Source organism: Ochlerotatus camptorhynchus, unplaced genomic scaffold (assembly GCF_037179485.1).
Source record: "Ochlerotatus camptorhynchus isolate MF236.1 unplaced genomic scaffold, CSIRO-AGI_Acam_v1.1 ptg000284l, whole genome shotgun sequence".
Lineage (NCBI taxonomy): Eukaryota > Metazoa > Arthropoda > Insecta > Diptera > Culicidae > Ochlerotatus > Ochlerotatus camptorhynchus.
This window is the reverse complement of record NW_027040773.1, coordinates 3,642,377-3,657,857: the sequence shown is the minus strand read 5'-3', so window position 1 is coordinate 3,657,857 and position 15,481 is coordinate 3,642,377. Positions and strand designations below refer to the sequence as shown.

Sequence of the window (15,481 nt, the reverse complement as noted above, 5' to 3'; positions counted from 1 at the left end):
GGGGGGGGGGGGGTTGCAGCCTAAGGGTTTCAAAGGATTTGTAGACTGGACGAGGGTTCGTGGATTTGCCAGTCCCTTGTCACGTGTTGATAGACGTACATCTTGTCGTTTGTCTTCCAAAGGTCTTCAATGAAGTTGATTCACCCTGCTGCAACAAACCATCAGGCAGAACTTTACAACCAGTGAAGTATCTGCAGTCATAGGTAATCCTTGCACTGATGGTGGGTTCTATTCACATCACATCACTCAACGGCCGTCCAAATCCGTTCTACGGAGTCCCATGGATCGTTTTTAGTAGCCCCCCAATTAATCCTGTATGGACTTCCACTAGAACTCATTAAACTATTTACTGGTGGTATTAAAGATATCATTGATTCGCCTATCCTATACGAGGTTCATCCAACAACAAAAAAAAATCCAAATGTTTAAATTGGTTTTGAATTGTTTATTTTACATATCGTAGTACATTATAACAATAATTTTATTTAAATCTATATACAATCCATGCTCTTCCATCAGCATTCGCCCACATGCTTTAAACGCCGATGTGACCCTATATGCTTCGCCTAATAATCTTACTTGCTTGTAATCTTAATTGTTATGTATCATCTCTATCCGTAGCGACATCATTCTCCGCATTACAATCAACATTCCAGTGTTCCTGCTCGATCCTTTCGATTCTGTCTGCTTTTATTCCGTCACATTTTGGTACGGTCCGATAGGAAAAAAAAATCCCTTTGATGCAAATATCATACGTTAATATTAGAAATAGATGTAAAATGCTTCATCAATTGCATTTTTCCAATTTCACACGCGCGTGCTTATCGCCGCTGGAAGAGAAAAATAAACCTACGTGCAGAACCCAAAAACAACGAAAACTTGCCTTGCTTTTCACAAACATTCTGCTGCAGCGGTGATACAGGTGCGTGAGATACTAGCAGTTTATTTTTGTGTCGGAAAAAAATTGTCAATGCCACAAACGCAAAACATTCAAGAACGATTCCCAGTGGCAGGGGAATAACATAACAGCTAATAACGACAGTGAATGGGAGGCGATGGACCGTAAACAAAACGTAAAATCACAATATGTTACAATCTGCTCCTACTGTTCTTCGATTCTGGGGCTAGTGTCGTGTCAACATACGATGCTTCGTCACTTTCTAGACCTGCTTTAGTAACTTTTGGTTATATTCCTAGTATTTTTTTTTAAACGCTGCTTTCAATCATCCAATCTGCTATCATTATAAAAGGGCTTCTTTCTTACTGAATTGTGATTTTTTTGATTATTGGATTTATCAGCTATAAATAGGTAAAATAAAATAAAAAATATACTCCATTAGTGTATTATTACTATTACTATTCTTTTGTTTCCTTCGTGAATGTCTTACTATTATAGCATTAATCTGCTGTAAAAAGTATCGTAGGATGTAGAAGGGAACAGGAATATAAACGGAATCTAGAAAAGCAAGCTCAGCGCCAAAAGGGGGAGTTTCTTTGTGTTTGGACTTCGATGCTAACCGAAACTATCGTCCCTCTCAAATCGTCATCCTATGCTAGGCTAGAAAGGTATGATTCCGCTAGAACACTACCACGATTACGGTGCACAAGTCTTGCTTATTTAGTGAATGCGGCAAACACCGCCCAGATGACCTCGTTGGCATTCGCTTTGGCTGCCTCTGTTTCAAAGTCCAGGTCCAGCAGTTCCCGCACGCGTCGCATTGCAAGCTCGTAGTCATCGTCGTTTAGCGGGGCAAAGGCATTCTCCAGTACGTCGCTAGCGTGCGCCAGTAGGATGAGTGCTAGCATTCGCTTGTCGATACGCTGCGGATCGTTGACCCACTTCGTTAACACGGCGTCTTGAATCTGCAAATTGAAGTATAACGCATCAGGTTCTTAGGACATTCATTATTGGTTAGGAAGCGTGACTTACTTTTTTCACTAGCCGACACTTGATAACGTTATCATTCAGCGGATGCGTCGTCATGTCGAATAAGAGGAAGTTCTGTTTTTCCGTCGTGAGCACACCCTTCTCCACTAAATTCTTGGCAAGCCTTTCGCGTACATTCTTCAATTGGTACCGCAGCTTCAGAGGGTTCCAGGTTTCACCTTCGGAAGGAATAGATTTCAAAATACACATTTACACAAAAGGCAAACAATTTAGACGCCCTCACCACTCAGATATTCGATCCAATTTTGTATGGTTTCCGGTGGATCGGTTTCTTTTATGTGCTTCAATGCCTCATCCAGCAGAACGTCACCGGTGGGTGTGTCCGACTTGAGGATGATTTTCCTAGTGCACAGCCCCTTCCGTCGCATGCCCGCCCTTTCCAGTTCGACGCGACCTCGCAGGCCGAGTTCTATCAGGATGCATCCGCGTAACCCACTCGATATGCAGTCATTCCAGAAGGATGTGTAGCCCTGCAACAACAACAAAAACAGTAGATATTTAGATATTAGTTATAGTTAAGGAGAAGCTTCCTAATTTTACATTAAAGTTAAGTTAAAGCTTGCGAATTGATTGTGAATTCATATTTTTGGCTTGAAAGTGAAAACAATGTCTGCACACTGCATCTGCAGTCAAGGTGAACAGGAAATAAATTAGGGTTATCACCGTAGTCAACAAAGCCGTCAGGACAACGAAAGAAAATTGCAGAACTACATAAATGACGTCATTACTGTCACCGAAAAGACCGGTGTCGAAAAGTAGTCGTCGGAAATCTTCTTGAACGATGCTGATGGAAAACCAATAATTGCCGCCAATGATTACGCTACTAGATCTGTTACACCTTTACCTGACCGTACCGTCAACTCTGCTGCCGGAATGGTACAACCTGCACAAGTGCCATTGAGTTTGGATAAGAGTATCGGAATGGAATCAGAACCCCGCACCACGGGAAGCATGTCGATCGTTGAGACGGCAAAGAAAGTTCAGATGGTGCAATTTAATCTGTTGGATATTCCCAAGGAAATCTGAATTTGATATTATTACCGTTCGTTAACAGGAACTCTTCCAAAGATCGTCCGAGTAAGCAACGAAGCGGGATCAAGCCTGGAACGCCTATAGTCAAGATGGTGAAACAATATATACAGTACATGGAAGCTCAAGCACATCAACAACAACCTTCTTGAAGTCTTGAATCTGAAGACGCATTTCAAGGTGACTTAATCATCCTTCACTGGAACTATCAGGTGTCTGATGGTGAATTTGTTTTTGATTCAGTTCCAACCTGGATCGGGTATCAAGATTAGGTTTGCTTATTGCCTTTCAAACGTCAGTGTTAGCGTTTGTTTTTTTAACCTGACTCGGTTTGAAGTACGCACTGACAATAAGATCGGGTCCGCACGGGTTGGAACTGGTTCCAACCTGGATAATAAACAAATTCGCTATGAATCAATTCCTGTAGGAGGGCGTACCCAATCTAGTACGGAGAACGAATTTCCGGTAATTCATGGAACTACTGCTCTGTGTAGGCCATATCGATCAAAAAGCCAATAGTCTCCTCCCTTCCCCTTAGTTTTGGTTTCCCCTATGACGTGCAACTGTCTGCCTTGTTTCCAGATGGCTCAAACATCTCAAAAACTTGCGAGACCCTATTGGCCGTTATTCATTAGTACAGTACTTGTTCGCTAACTGGGCTAAAAGCGTAGCCCAGTTAGCGAATTCCACATGTCAAAAAACACTGAGGGGAGCTTCAATGGATTGTTTGATCAACGTTAAAAACACTCTTGTGCATTGAATTGATACAGTGTAAAGTTTGTTATCGTTATTTTCACAGCATTCAATCTCACTAGTTTAGAAAGCTTCAATGCTTTTGCTCATAACGCTTCAGTGTGAAATGAAAGTGATTTCAAATTTAATTACGTTATCACTTAATATTCCATTCGAATGCCTCGAATGCCTTAATGCAATTATTACAACTAAATGTGACGTCTATTTTTGACGTATAACTGCGTTTTAACTGGGCTACAGCCCAGTTAAAGATCGCCCAGTTAGCGAACAAGTACTGTAGTTTGTTTATTTGGTTCTACATCAACAGACTGGGTTTAGTTCTAATGATGGAGTAAGAAATACTAGGAAATACAATATAGTTAAGAAGTAACAAGCTGCAAAGGCCGTGAAGTCCATTTTAATTCCTAATTCTTAAAAATATATCACGGAATATCTGACGCAGCGTCTCGCGTGCCAAGTGAAAATCAAATAAGGAAGCAACACGATTGAAAACCCTTTGTAGCCCATTGATAGCACCATACGAACTATAGTTTGTACGACGAAAAGGTAGCCTCAGCATTGCGTTGTTACGGAGTGCTCGTGGTTGAACGTTAACGTCGATTGGTTGTAGAATAGAAGGACAATGGGTTCTGCCCTGTAGAATGTCTGCCACAAACAGGGCCTTTGTCGTATTTCTTCGACTCCACAAAGGATCCAGGTGAATTAACTGGCACCGACTTTCGTAGCTTGGAAGACGATGAGGATCCCTCCAAGACAAACGTCGAAGGGCAAACCAGATGAATCGTCGTTCAATAGACTCTCTTTGTACACTGTTTTAGTAATTGGGATTCCATGCAGGGCAGCAGTATTCTAACACCGACCGGACGAGGGAGCAGTAAAGCGACTTCAAACAGTAGATGTCCGTGAAATATTTAGCTATCCTGAAAATGAAGCCGAGCGTTCTGGATGCCTTGTCGATCACGACAAGGACGAGATATGCTGGCTGTATGTGAGTTGACAACTGACGATCAGATAGATAGGATGCGAACCATCGTAGGAGACTGCCGTTTATACTGAGCCTATCAAGTTTGGCGATCGCTATAGGCGGCTGATAGGTCAGTGTAGATGACACCTGTTTGCATATGGTCTGTCATACTCTCCGTAATGTACGAGGTGAGACACAGAAGGTTGGAAGTAGTCGACCGCCCTGCCATGAAACCATGCTGGTCGGTCTTCGCTCAAGTGCTGCTTGAAGTGAGAGACTAATGGTTCTATAACGACCAACTCGAATAGTTTTGATATGGCACACAACGATGTGATGCCGCGATAGTTGTCGATGTTTCTTTTGCATACCTTCTTATGCACTGGAAACATCTCAGCTGATTTCCAGCAGGAAGGAAATACCCCACTGGAGAGGGACATTTCGAACAGAAGGCAGCGAGGAGCCACCAGGCTATCGATGTGTTGCTTGAAAAAGACGGAAGGAACTCCGTCAGGTCCAGGCTTAAATGAAGACTTCAGTTGCGAAACCGCCCTAGTTATCATAGTGAGGTAGATGTTGATAGCTGCCAAAAATTTACCAGACATTGGAACATTACTGGCTGCTAGAGAAACGTGCTCGTCAGGTAGGTTCTCATCCGAGAATACACTCGCTAACTTGGTTGAGAACAGACGGCAAATGTCCTGAGGGGATGAAGCTTCTTCGCCGTTCAGTACCATAGTCGATGGAAGGCCAGACTCATTTCGTTGCTCATTAACATAATTCCAAAAAGTTTTCGGGTGTGATCGAAGCTTCCGTTGAACATCTCATTGATAACGCCGATAACATTGGCGACTGGTTCGTTGAAACGCATGATTGATCCTCGCATAATGGTCCTTGAGTTGTAGGGTGTGGTACTTGGTGTATTTTCTTAGCGCGGCTCTTTTGGAAGACTTTAACATACGGAGTTCACTTGTTTGCCAAGGACTATGATAACCATGTTTAGGAACTTTTTTTCGGAACGTGACGCTCAATGACGTAAGCCAAAATATGCGAGAGCGTTTGGGCAGCTGCATTGACATCGGCAGGGACGAGTATCCTGTGCCAGTCCAAATTCGAAAGAAGTTCCCCGATACTGTCGTGGTCAGCATTTCTGAAATCGTAGTAGACCTCTAGGGGGGATGGAATGACCTCAGGAATTTGGTTGCCTTCAAGTGCAATAGCTAAAGGAGGATTGTGTGGAACAGTCTTTATCAACGGAGAAACAGCCATAGACAAATGCGGAGCAGTATCCTGAGCGGTGACGAAGCAAAGGTCTAAGCTACGATTGTTCTCATTAACCACGTGGTTGATTTGCTTCAGAGTGGCGATACTGATCCAAAAGGCTTACAGCTCCAGTGTGAAATGTAGAACGGTCGTGGTCCGGATACAGGAGTCCACCGTAAAATGATCGCCAAGAAATTGCCAGTAGATTGAAGTCACCAATGATTATCATCTCGTCAGCAGCTGTAGTGATCTCCATTATAGCTCGAATAGACTGATTGTGGGATTCAATTAGCGTAGAGTCGCGAGTTCGATCCGGAGGAAAGTAAACTACACACAAAAACAAAGTGCGGTCAGCGAGCTTAATGGCAATCCAAACTTGTTCCACAAAGTTCCATAGAGATTAGTGACGTTTAACGGACGCACACTAGCGGGGCAACGCCGTGTAAAGTTGTTTATTATTTTCCTCTGGCTAACCTAAAAAATGTATGACAGTAGATCTGTCAAAATGAGTTTGACATCGATTTGTTATGTATTTTCCTCGGATATTCACTAACACGCTCTTACATATCGCACCAATACAACCGGACGTGAAAATCTCTATGGATCGTTTTCGAGAACTTTTGCCTTCAATCCAGAGTCGACCGGACGAAGTTACGAATGTAGGTCATTTGGCCGAAAGTCGTTTGGCATAAAGTTTGCGGGATGCAAGTGATGATATGCATAACAGCCTGGAATTTGTCGCCGTTGACAGAGCTGTGCGCAGGAGAGAAAAAGGACGGTGTGAAGGAGGAGAAAGAAAAGAGAGATCATTCTTAAAACTTCTTTTGTCATTCGTACAACCACGTGTAATTAGCCAAGAATAAAAATGTTTAATATTTTCCGTAATAAACGTATTCGATCGTTTATTAATCGGTTCTAATCACCACAAGTTGTTTGGCATAATCCATAAAATTTTAAATGAAAAACATAGACAAAATTTTCATTCTTTTAAACATGCACAGTTGTTTCGAATTTTAAGGTTCTTGATTTTCATTTTCATTTTCATTTTGCAGCGTTTGGTGGGGCAATGGGAGCGCAAGTCAATCCAAAGCCGAGGATAAAGGAAGGGTAATGGCTGAATAGTCTATGCGGACCACTTGAACGCCATGGGAAAAGGAAGGGATCGAAGAGGTCGGTTATTGGGGGGGTTTGAGGAAATGACACATAGTACTAGAATGTGTTGTAAAATGTAAAGAAACCGAAAATCCATCTCCCACTGATTCATCCTTTCACATACATACCAAATTGATATTTTAAAGCAATCATCAAAATAAACAGACAATATATGAAAAGGCTAGTTGCCTACCTAAGCGGACCCCCCGCATCCTAACTAATTTTTAAATTATATAGGGTATATGCTCCAACTACGCTCACACGTTTCCACTATGTCGTCCCGTATGGGTATGTCACAATAGAAGCACGCCACAGTGATAATCCCGAGCCATAGTTCAAACATTTATCCCAAATCAAAATGAAGCACGTATAAGATTAGTTACAATACCATGTACAAAAATGGTTTTAACATTGTTCCCTGAGTAAAACTTCAATGAAAACATCAATGAAAGCTTGTCACGCAAATAGAAGGAGCACCGTTGGGCACTTTCTGAAATATTTCAATAGTATAATTCCCTTGCAAACCCAAATAAATCTATCTGCGTAAAAATAAATAAAACAAGAGTGATTTGCGGCAAAACCCGCCAGTATCGCACCCAACGTCAGTGCCTATACGTAAGCGTACTACAACGCGGTTTTCAAATAAAGGAGTAACAAGTGTGATACTATCACTTCAGACTAGAACTTTGGTTCTCTTTATGCAATGGTTCATCAGAAAGGGGAAGCTCAGTAATCCTCATCGCATGCTCATGACGCCATGAGCCAACGATGCCGGACCTAAACCAACCGTCTCCAACGCTCCACTATGAAGCATAAGATTAGGCCCACCCACCAACGTCCAGGTTAAAAACTAGCCAAGGGTAGGGAGTTCCATGGATCGTTTTCGAGAACTTTTGCCTTCAATCCAGAGTCGACCGGACGAAGTTACGCGGTTGTAGGTCATTTGGCCGAAAGTCGTTTGGCATAAAGTTTGCGGGATGCAAGTGATTAGATGCATACCACCCTAGAATTTGTCGCCGTTGACAGAGCTGTGCGCAGGAGAGAAAAAGGACGATATGTTTGATTTGTTCGACGATATACAAAATCCAATGCTCCAATGCTTTTAGCCCATTTTACTACCGCGTGATGTCGTCCGAATATAGAAGAGCCTTTACACCATTTGGTATCACACATATAGGTTGCATTGCCACAAGCAACAAAGTGACAGACAATTCACCTCTATAGGGGAATTTACGTATTCTCGTCAATCTAAGCAGCGTCCGCACTTCTATTAGCATTTTCTCAGTGTCACGCACATATATGACGTGTCTGTTTGTTTACATTCATCTGCTGCTTGCTTCTCTATCCATTCCAATCGACAGAATTTTTCAAAACGGTTTGAAAGCGTTTTTATAACGCTCCAAACTTCTCAGGTGAGTGTGACTGTTGTCGGCAGCCTCTTTTTCTTCGGCAACCTTCCCATTAGAACTGCGTGTTAAACAGCTGTTCTATTATCGGTAACTCGAAATCAACCCCATTTTTTAGTGCGTATGCTTCATTTGAAGAAAAATCTGGCGTTACAGGATTGCTTGGTCGTACAAATATAATCAGATTGAAGCTGAAAGACTAAATAATCGTTTGGATACATTCAGGGAAGTGTGTAGATGGAAAACATAGTGAAATTAACGTTTAAATTTTGGTTGCCGAAAACAGCCAATAGGTGCCGAAGCCAAAATTTACCCTATATGCAATTCGATTAACATCCGTCCTTTTTTAGACATTCTGCAAAAAAAAACTTTCTATACTCAACCCCTGACAGTATTTCCCGCCGTTTTTTATGAATGGCAGTAAGTATCTTTAGTGCAGAATATTTAAAAAAGATGAACTTCGGATGTTAACTAGGATGTTAATCTAATTGCATATCTAGAGGTACCAAATATGTTTTACAATCAGTTGTTGCTTGTTGATAAATCACAAACAGAATATCATCAAAATACAGTCATGCCTCGTGAGTAAATTTTTTCTCAAATTTGAATGTTTTGGCTCTCTAGCGGGTAAAACATGAATGGAATTATTTTTCCTTAATTGTAGCAACCGGTGGAATCTAACGATTTTAAATTGGCTCACTACTTGACAAGCCTATTGGTCCCAAGCAAATCGATTAAAGTACCCCATTCTAGTAGAAATTCTAGGAATACATTATGTTTTGATTCGCTATGAAAGTTGGACAGATAAAAGGAGGGGTTCGTAGATTTTCGATTAGCTTGGGACCAAAGATAGTACCAGAGCTGAGCCAAAAAGTAGAACACGTTTCTTTGGGACCTACTAGTCTTAGAGTTACCTCTATGATTGTAGTCTGTTAATTGTTATTTATCGGAAAAAAAGTGATCGTCAATTTCCGCGTTTCGTACTAATTGAACCATCTCCTTCGACCCCATCGCTGGTTGTCAAGGTGACCACGCTGTGATCCACCTCTAAGAGGCTGTTCGTTAACTACGTAGACAGTTTTTTGTGATTCCCGGGACGCCCTACACATAGCAGTACGGAAGCCCCTGACCCGCCTTACTCAGTCGAGCCCGTAGCCGTCATGGAAAATATCTCGCAGCTTTCTCGTTCCTGCCACCCAAGTCGTCCCGGCCCTGAGTCTAGTGCTGGCGATGGGGTCTTCCAAGTTGCCTATCATGGTATCCTTGCAGTAACAGCAATTTTCGCTCTGAAGAACTCTCGTTCCCTAGAAGTTCCAGTACCATCGATGCCTGGATTTATTATCAAAACGTGAGAGGTTTGAGGACTAAACTGGACGGCATTTTTTTGGCATCTCTCGACAGTACCTACGATGTCATTATGCTAACGGAGACAGGATTAGACAAAATCAATTCCCTGCAGGTTTTTGGAAATTCATTCAACGGTTTCCGTTGTGATCGTTCCCCTTTGAATAGCGACAAGCGCTGCTTTGGTGGTGCGCTCATAGCCGTTGCCGAACGACATGGCAGCTCGCGCATTGATACGAACAATGGCAGGAGACTGGAGCAAGTGTGTGTTTCTGCCAATATTCGTGGTCGTCGATTCCTGATGTGCAATATCTACATTCCACCGGACATGAGGCAAAGAGTTCAATAATGAAGAAGAAGCATTCAATTTCTTCGCGATGCATTTCGCATCCATCTTCGAACCAGTGTCATCGTCCGACGTCGAGGCCGAACTGGCTGCGTCAAATGTCGCGCTGGATGCAGTTGATTTAGACACGTTCGAAATTTCATCTGCAATGATTATCGGTGCTTCAAAAAAGTTGAAGAATTCATTTGCTCCTGGCCCGGATGGTATCCCTCCTGCTGTTTTCCGTCGCTGCGAATGCGCAGTAGCTGAGCCGCTAGCCTTCATTTTCAACCGTTCGTTTGATCTAGGGGAATTTCCCATGAGATGGAAACTATCGTACATGTTTCCTGTGCACAAAAGTGGTGACCGACGAGATGTTAAAAATTACCGTGGGATAACCAGCCCTTCTGCCGCATCGAAGCTTCTCGAGATTATCGTCAGTGATCAAATTCTACGCGCTACAAAAAACCACATTTCGTCAGATCAACATGGATTTATTCCCGGTAGGTCTGTTGCTACTAACTTGCTGAATCTAACTACTACCTGTTTTTCGGCTATCGAAGATAAAGCGCAGGTTGACGTAATCTATACGGACCTAAAGGCGGCTTTTGACAAAATTGATCATAAAGTGTTGCTCTGCAAGCTATCGCGATTGGGAGCCTCAAATCGATTGGTGTCGTGGTTGTCGTCGTACTTGACTGGCAGAACGCTGTACGTTAAACACGGATCTTATGTTTCATCGCCATTTGCTAGCACGTCCGGTGTCCCGCAAGGAAGTAATTTGGAACCGTTATTATTTGTGTTATTCTTCAATGACGCTGCATCTACCCTTGGCCACAAGTGCAAGCTCGTATATGCTGATGATCTGAAAATGTTGCTCAACATGTTCGTTCATTGGTGCCGCTCGAACAAGCTTGTCATCAGCGTCGCGAAATGTCATATGATGAACTTCTATCGGTCCAAAGACCCGTTAATTTATGAATACCACATCGATGATACTGTTCTTAGCATAGTGGATCAAGTGACGGATCTTGGTGTCGTACTGGACTCGAAGCTTTCCTTTCATTCCCATTATGCATCGATTATTTCCAAGGCTAATCATCAACTTGGCTTCATCTCTAAGATTGCCAAGGATTTCACGGACTCACACTGTCTGAAAGCATTGTATTGTTCACTCGTAAGGCCGATCCTAGAAAACTGCTTCAGTTGTATGGGCTCCAAACGACGTATCATGGAATCTAAGAATCGAGCGTGTGCAAAAAAGATTCATACGACTTGCGCTCAGAAACCTACCATGGCGTGATTCTTTGAACCTTCCAGCATATCCCGATAGATGCCGTCTGCTTGACCTTGAAATGCTTGATCGAAGACGTAAGCTACAACAGGTTACGTTTATAACTAAATTACTCAACGGTGACGTCAATTGCTCTCATCTTCTCTCACTGCTTGATTTCCGTGCTCCAGGTAGGATGTTACGTCAGCAATCCCTGATGCAACCGAGCTTTCATCGTACTCCCTACGGCTACAATCAGCCTATTTGTGCAATGGTTCGTATGTTTGTATCCGTCGAGTCCGCGTTTGCTTTTGGTATGTCCACACCTCAATTTGTGAATAGAGTAAGAAGACTGAACCTTATTTAAGACGAATAGTTTATTCATTAAGACAACAATTGTCCATACAAAACATTTTAAATTTGTATGGGCCGTGGATTTTTTTTTCCAAACCAGGCCAGTAAGGCCAGTATTTTTCATTCTTGAACTTTGCGAGATTTGTATATTCAAATATAACCTATTTTAAAGAGTTCAAATTGAAAAAATATATTATGGCTCTTGGACTAGTACTAAATTTGAGGATTCTGACACTGCAAAGCAGTGGCTAGATATGTAATATGAGAATGCCGAATTAGTTGAGGAGAAATGTAGAGGAATTCTAGGGACTAGATGTATCAGGCAATTTTTAGAAGTATTTAAAGAAAATTGTAAGAAGAACTACAGGTGGTTTCTGAAGAGACTAATGTAGGGATTATGAGTAGAATTCCAGGGAACTGTAAAGCAAATCGGAATGAATTTCAAGGAGCATTCAAAAGTAATTCGGAAGAGTATTCAAAGTGAATTAATGGTAATGCAAAGTTAACTGTCATAATACCGAACTTGTCCCGTTGTCGAAAAGCAAGTTTGTTCACATCATCGCCACGCATTTTGCAGGTATTATAACTGTTAATGATGATATGACTACAACCCTGAAGCTTCCTAATAAAGTGATCCAAGAGACGTTTCTCAGTGGAACTGATAGCTAGAAATCTAGAGTGTGTGAGTGATCTGGTGTTAATGGTGCTGAATGTAAAAATAAACAAAGCAGAAATTCATATGAGAATAAACTGCCAGTTCTACTGTGATCTGTCAAAAGTTCTTGGTAAACAAAAAAGTCAGTTGATCGCAACTGTCTCGTGGACAGCCTTACGGCTAAACATTTCATAAATGTTGATCGATTGTACTCAAAGAGAAATTCTGAGGAGAGCAGCAAAATAAATCAACACACGCAAGGAAATATGGATAATAATTCTAAGGGAATCTAATTCTTAAGGGGTTACTTGCTATAAAAAAATGTTTTTAGGAATTATGAAATCATTAGATGTTATAGTAATATGTTGTACTTGTAAGTTACACTGAAAGGTTGTAAAGTATGTGTTTGAGACATACATCAATTTCGCTTTCAGAGCGTTGCAATCAGCGATTTTATGATTCGTGATCGTTCACGAGTAGTAAAATCACTGATTGTGGCGCCGCTATACCAACTAATGTATGTTAGGTAAGTTATTATTTCGTCAGTAATCTTCAGCACTATTGTTGACTTTTGTTTACTCTAGCTTGCTTCTGTTTTTTTCATTAGACCTCCACCGAAAATGCAAAGTCTAAATTTCTTTCGAGAAACTGCATTTAAAAATGTCTTCCAAAATAATGTCCTAAAATTTGATGAAAAGAAAGCAATGCCTTGGACTTGTATAACTTTTCAAGTCCCAAACGTAAACATTTTCTCAGGACTTAAAATAAACTCCAGGGAATTAGGAGTGCTACAAAAAAAAACATTAATAACAAATGTTGTATGAAACCAACTGTGAAAAACATGATTCAGAAGTTATTTGAAAAAAAAATCATAGCCATTAAAAAATACATTGCGTAGGTTGGATTTCTATAATTCCACCTTAAGCGTAGCATTTAAGAAAAAAACCCAAGAAGCTTCTGCAAAATTGTAAAATGTTAAACTGGTCGTTCGACCCACATACCCCTACTATAAACATCAACAGGAAGATGATAAATCTTGCCCTTCGATCAATCATAATAAAAAAAATATAGCAAAAAGCCCTGTTCTATGTACTACCATTATAAGCATAAATGATCCACGGTCCATAGGATTGCATAGAACATGGGACAGGTATAACGGCAGTGTAGACCTGTACCTAATAAGTTTCTAACACAAAAATCCATTTCATTAGTCAAACAATCTTTTGTTTCACACACCTTTTTTCATGTCAAGAAAGACATTGATACATTAGATTTCAGAAACCAGTAAACTTATAATCTGAATTACACCTTACAAAGGCTCTAACTACTACAGTAGTTTGAACCAACATGAGTCTGAAATCATTAAAAAAAAAACTACATACTCTAGCTTCCGAGAGTGAGCGCTGGTTAAATTATGTCATACAGTGAGACGTGTCATCCTTCGTTGTATTCTGCCACTAAATTCTCACCCTTTCACATTTCAGATGCGATGGAGCAACTTGGAGCATCCAAGTATAAAAAAAATGCACTTCACCCCCGCCACCTTCCTTCAGTAGATATAGGTTTCATTGGAAGGCACCAATAAATGATCCTCTTCCCACTAGCAATTACCAGCCGTCGCTCATCTACGGCACTTCAGTATCCAAAGATAAACACACAATCAAAATGCCTCATAGCTAGTGGTTCGCCATAAAACGTACCTCCTTATCTTTAAGCCCAAGCAGCAGTACTTCCTCCATTAGGGTGAGCCGCGTTTCCTTCGAATCGCAATCGTCCATCTCGTCCTCTTTTTCATTTTTGTTCTCTTCATCATAATTGCTGGAGGCCGACCCACCGCCACTGTTTGATTCTGTGTCGCGAGCTTTTACACGTCGGACAAGGCCCTCACTCCGATTCATCATAATCACCTTTCTTTTCTTCACTACACTGACCGCAGCAACCGTGTTGTTTATTCTACTGGGATTCCCAAAATTGGCTTTACGTTTGCTCTCCGATTTGCACCGAATTTTTTCGCACTTCCTGACACTCCGCAGACTTCCTGTGGTGCTCCGAAAGCCGTTCCTCCCGAATAGGACACTGTTCCTGGCCAAGGCGATTAGATTTCTGCGGAGAAAACACCCGACTACTTGACACGAAACACGAATCAAAGAAAAAACATGGCGGACGACGACAAGAATCGAAGTGCCTTTGAAATGCCAAGAAGAAGAAAAGTAAAACCACCGTGACGTTTGACTGCCGTCAACACACAAAAGACCTCATGAAAATTTTACGGTCACCTTAGAACTAAACGAACATTACAAAAGGTCCCAATCTACATTATGGAAGCTTGTTTGTTTCTTTTGGAAACAAAAGGCACCGAAACCCCGCCGTTGCACCCAAGTAACCAGTAATATTGGGTCGTATGAATAAAAAGAGTTTACTTTACTTTCCCGTGCTTTTCTTACGGGAAAAGTAAAGTTAACGCTTTTATTCATACGACCTATTGTCGCGCTTATGTTTAATTCTCATTTAGTGACGTCCGAAGCGCGCCGCTCATAAGCGCGCTGCAACCCCGCCCATAAGGATTCTACACAGGTGTGTAACTTAGATAGTATTTTATGGCAGCGGCTTCAGGAGCGAATCTTGGATAAAGAGCCGCCGTGTGTTAAATGAATGGGCGCAGTCGTACGGCCATAAACAAAGAACAGAATGGTATAATCCCATTTTGAGAATTTATCCTGCCACAAACAATAGCAACAATCAATACGAAACTAACGATTTTAAATTGGCTCACTACTTGAATAGCCTATTGGTCCCAAGCAAAGGTTTTTTTTTTCGTATTTATGTATTGTTAAGTTTTGTGTATTTTTGTATTAAGGTGTATTAAATTCATTATTGAATGTATTTTTCGTGTACAAAGTATTTTCTAGTATTTTTATTAGGGTATTTTAGTTTCAGCGTGTACGCATTTACGTATTTTTTGTGTATTTTCCGATGTGTGTATTTACAATTCAGCTGATTTATGAAGTTGATCGCCCC

The 15,481-nt window shown here is 41.3% G+C and overlaps 1 protein-coding gene across 1 annotated transcript; it reads right to left on the bottom strand.

Moving 5' to 3' along the window:
- Nucleotides 1-430: 430 nt before the first annotated feature.
- sau (Golgi phosphoprotein 3 homolog sauron) lies at nucleotides 431-14,647 on the bottom strand. Its single transcript, XM_065228222.1, has 4 exons — nucleotides 14,164-14,647; nucleotides 2,172-2,418; nucleotides 1,931-2,106; nucleotides 431-1,863 (listed from the first exon to the last, which is right to left on the bottom strand). Exons 1-4 carry the CDS (start codon nucleotides 14,362-14,364, stop codon nucleotides 1,615-1,617), a joined length of 873 nt encoding a protein of 290 aa, XP_065084294.1. The 5' UTR covers nucleotides 14,365-14,647; the 3' UTR covers nucleotides 431-1,614.
- Nucleotides 14,648-15,481: the final 834 nt, after the last annotated feature.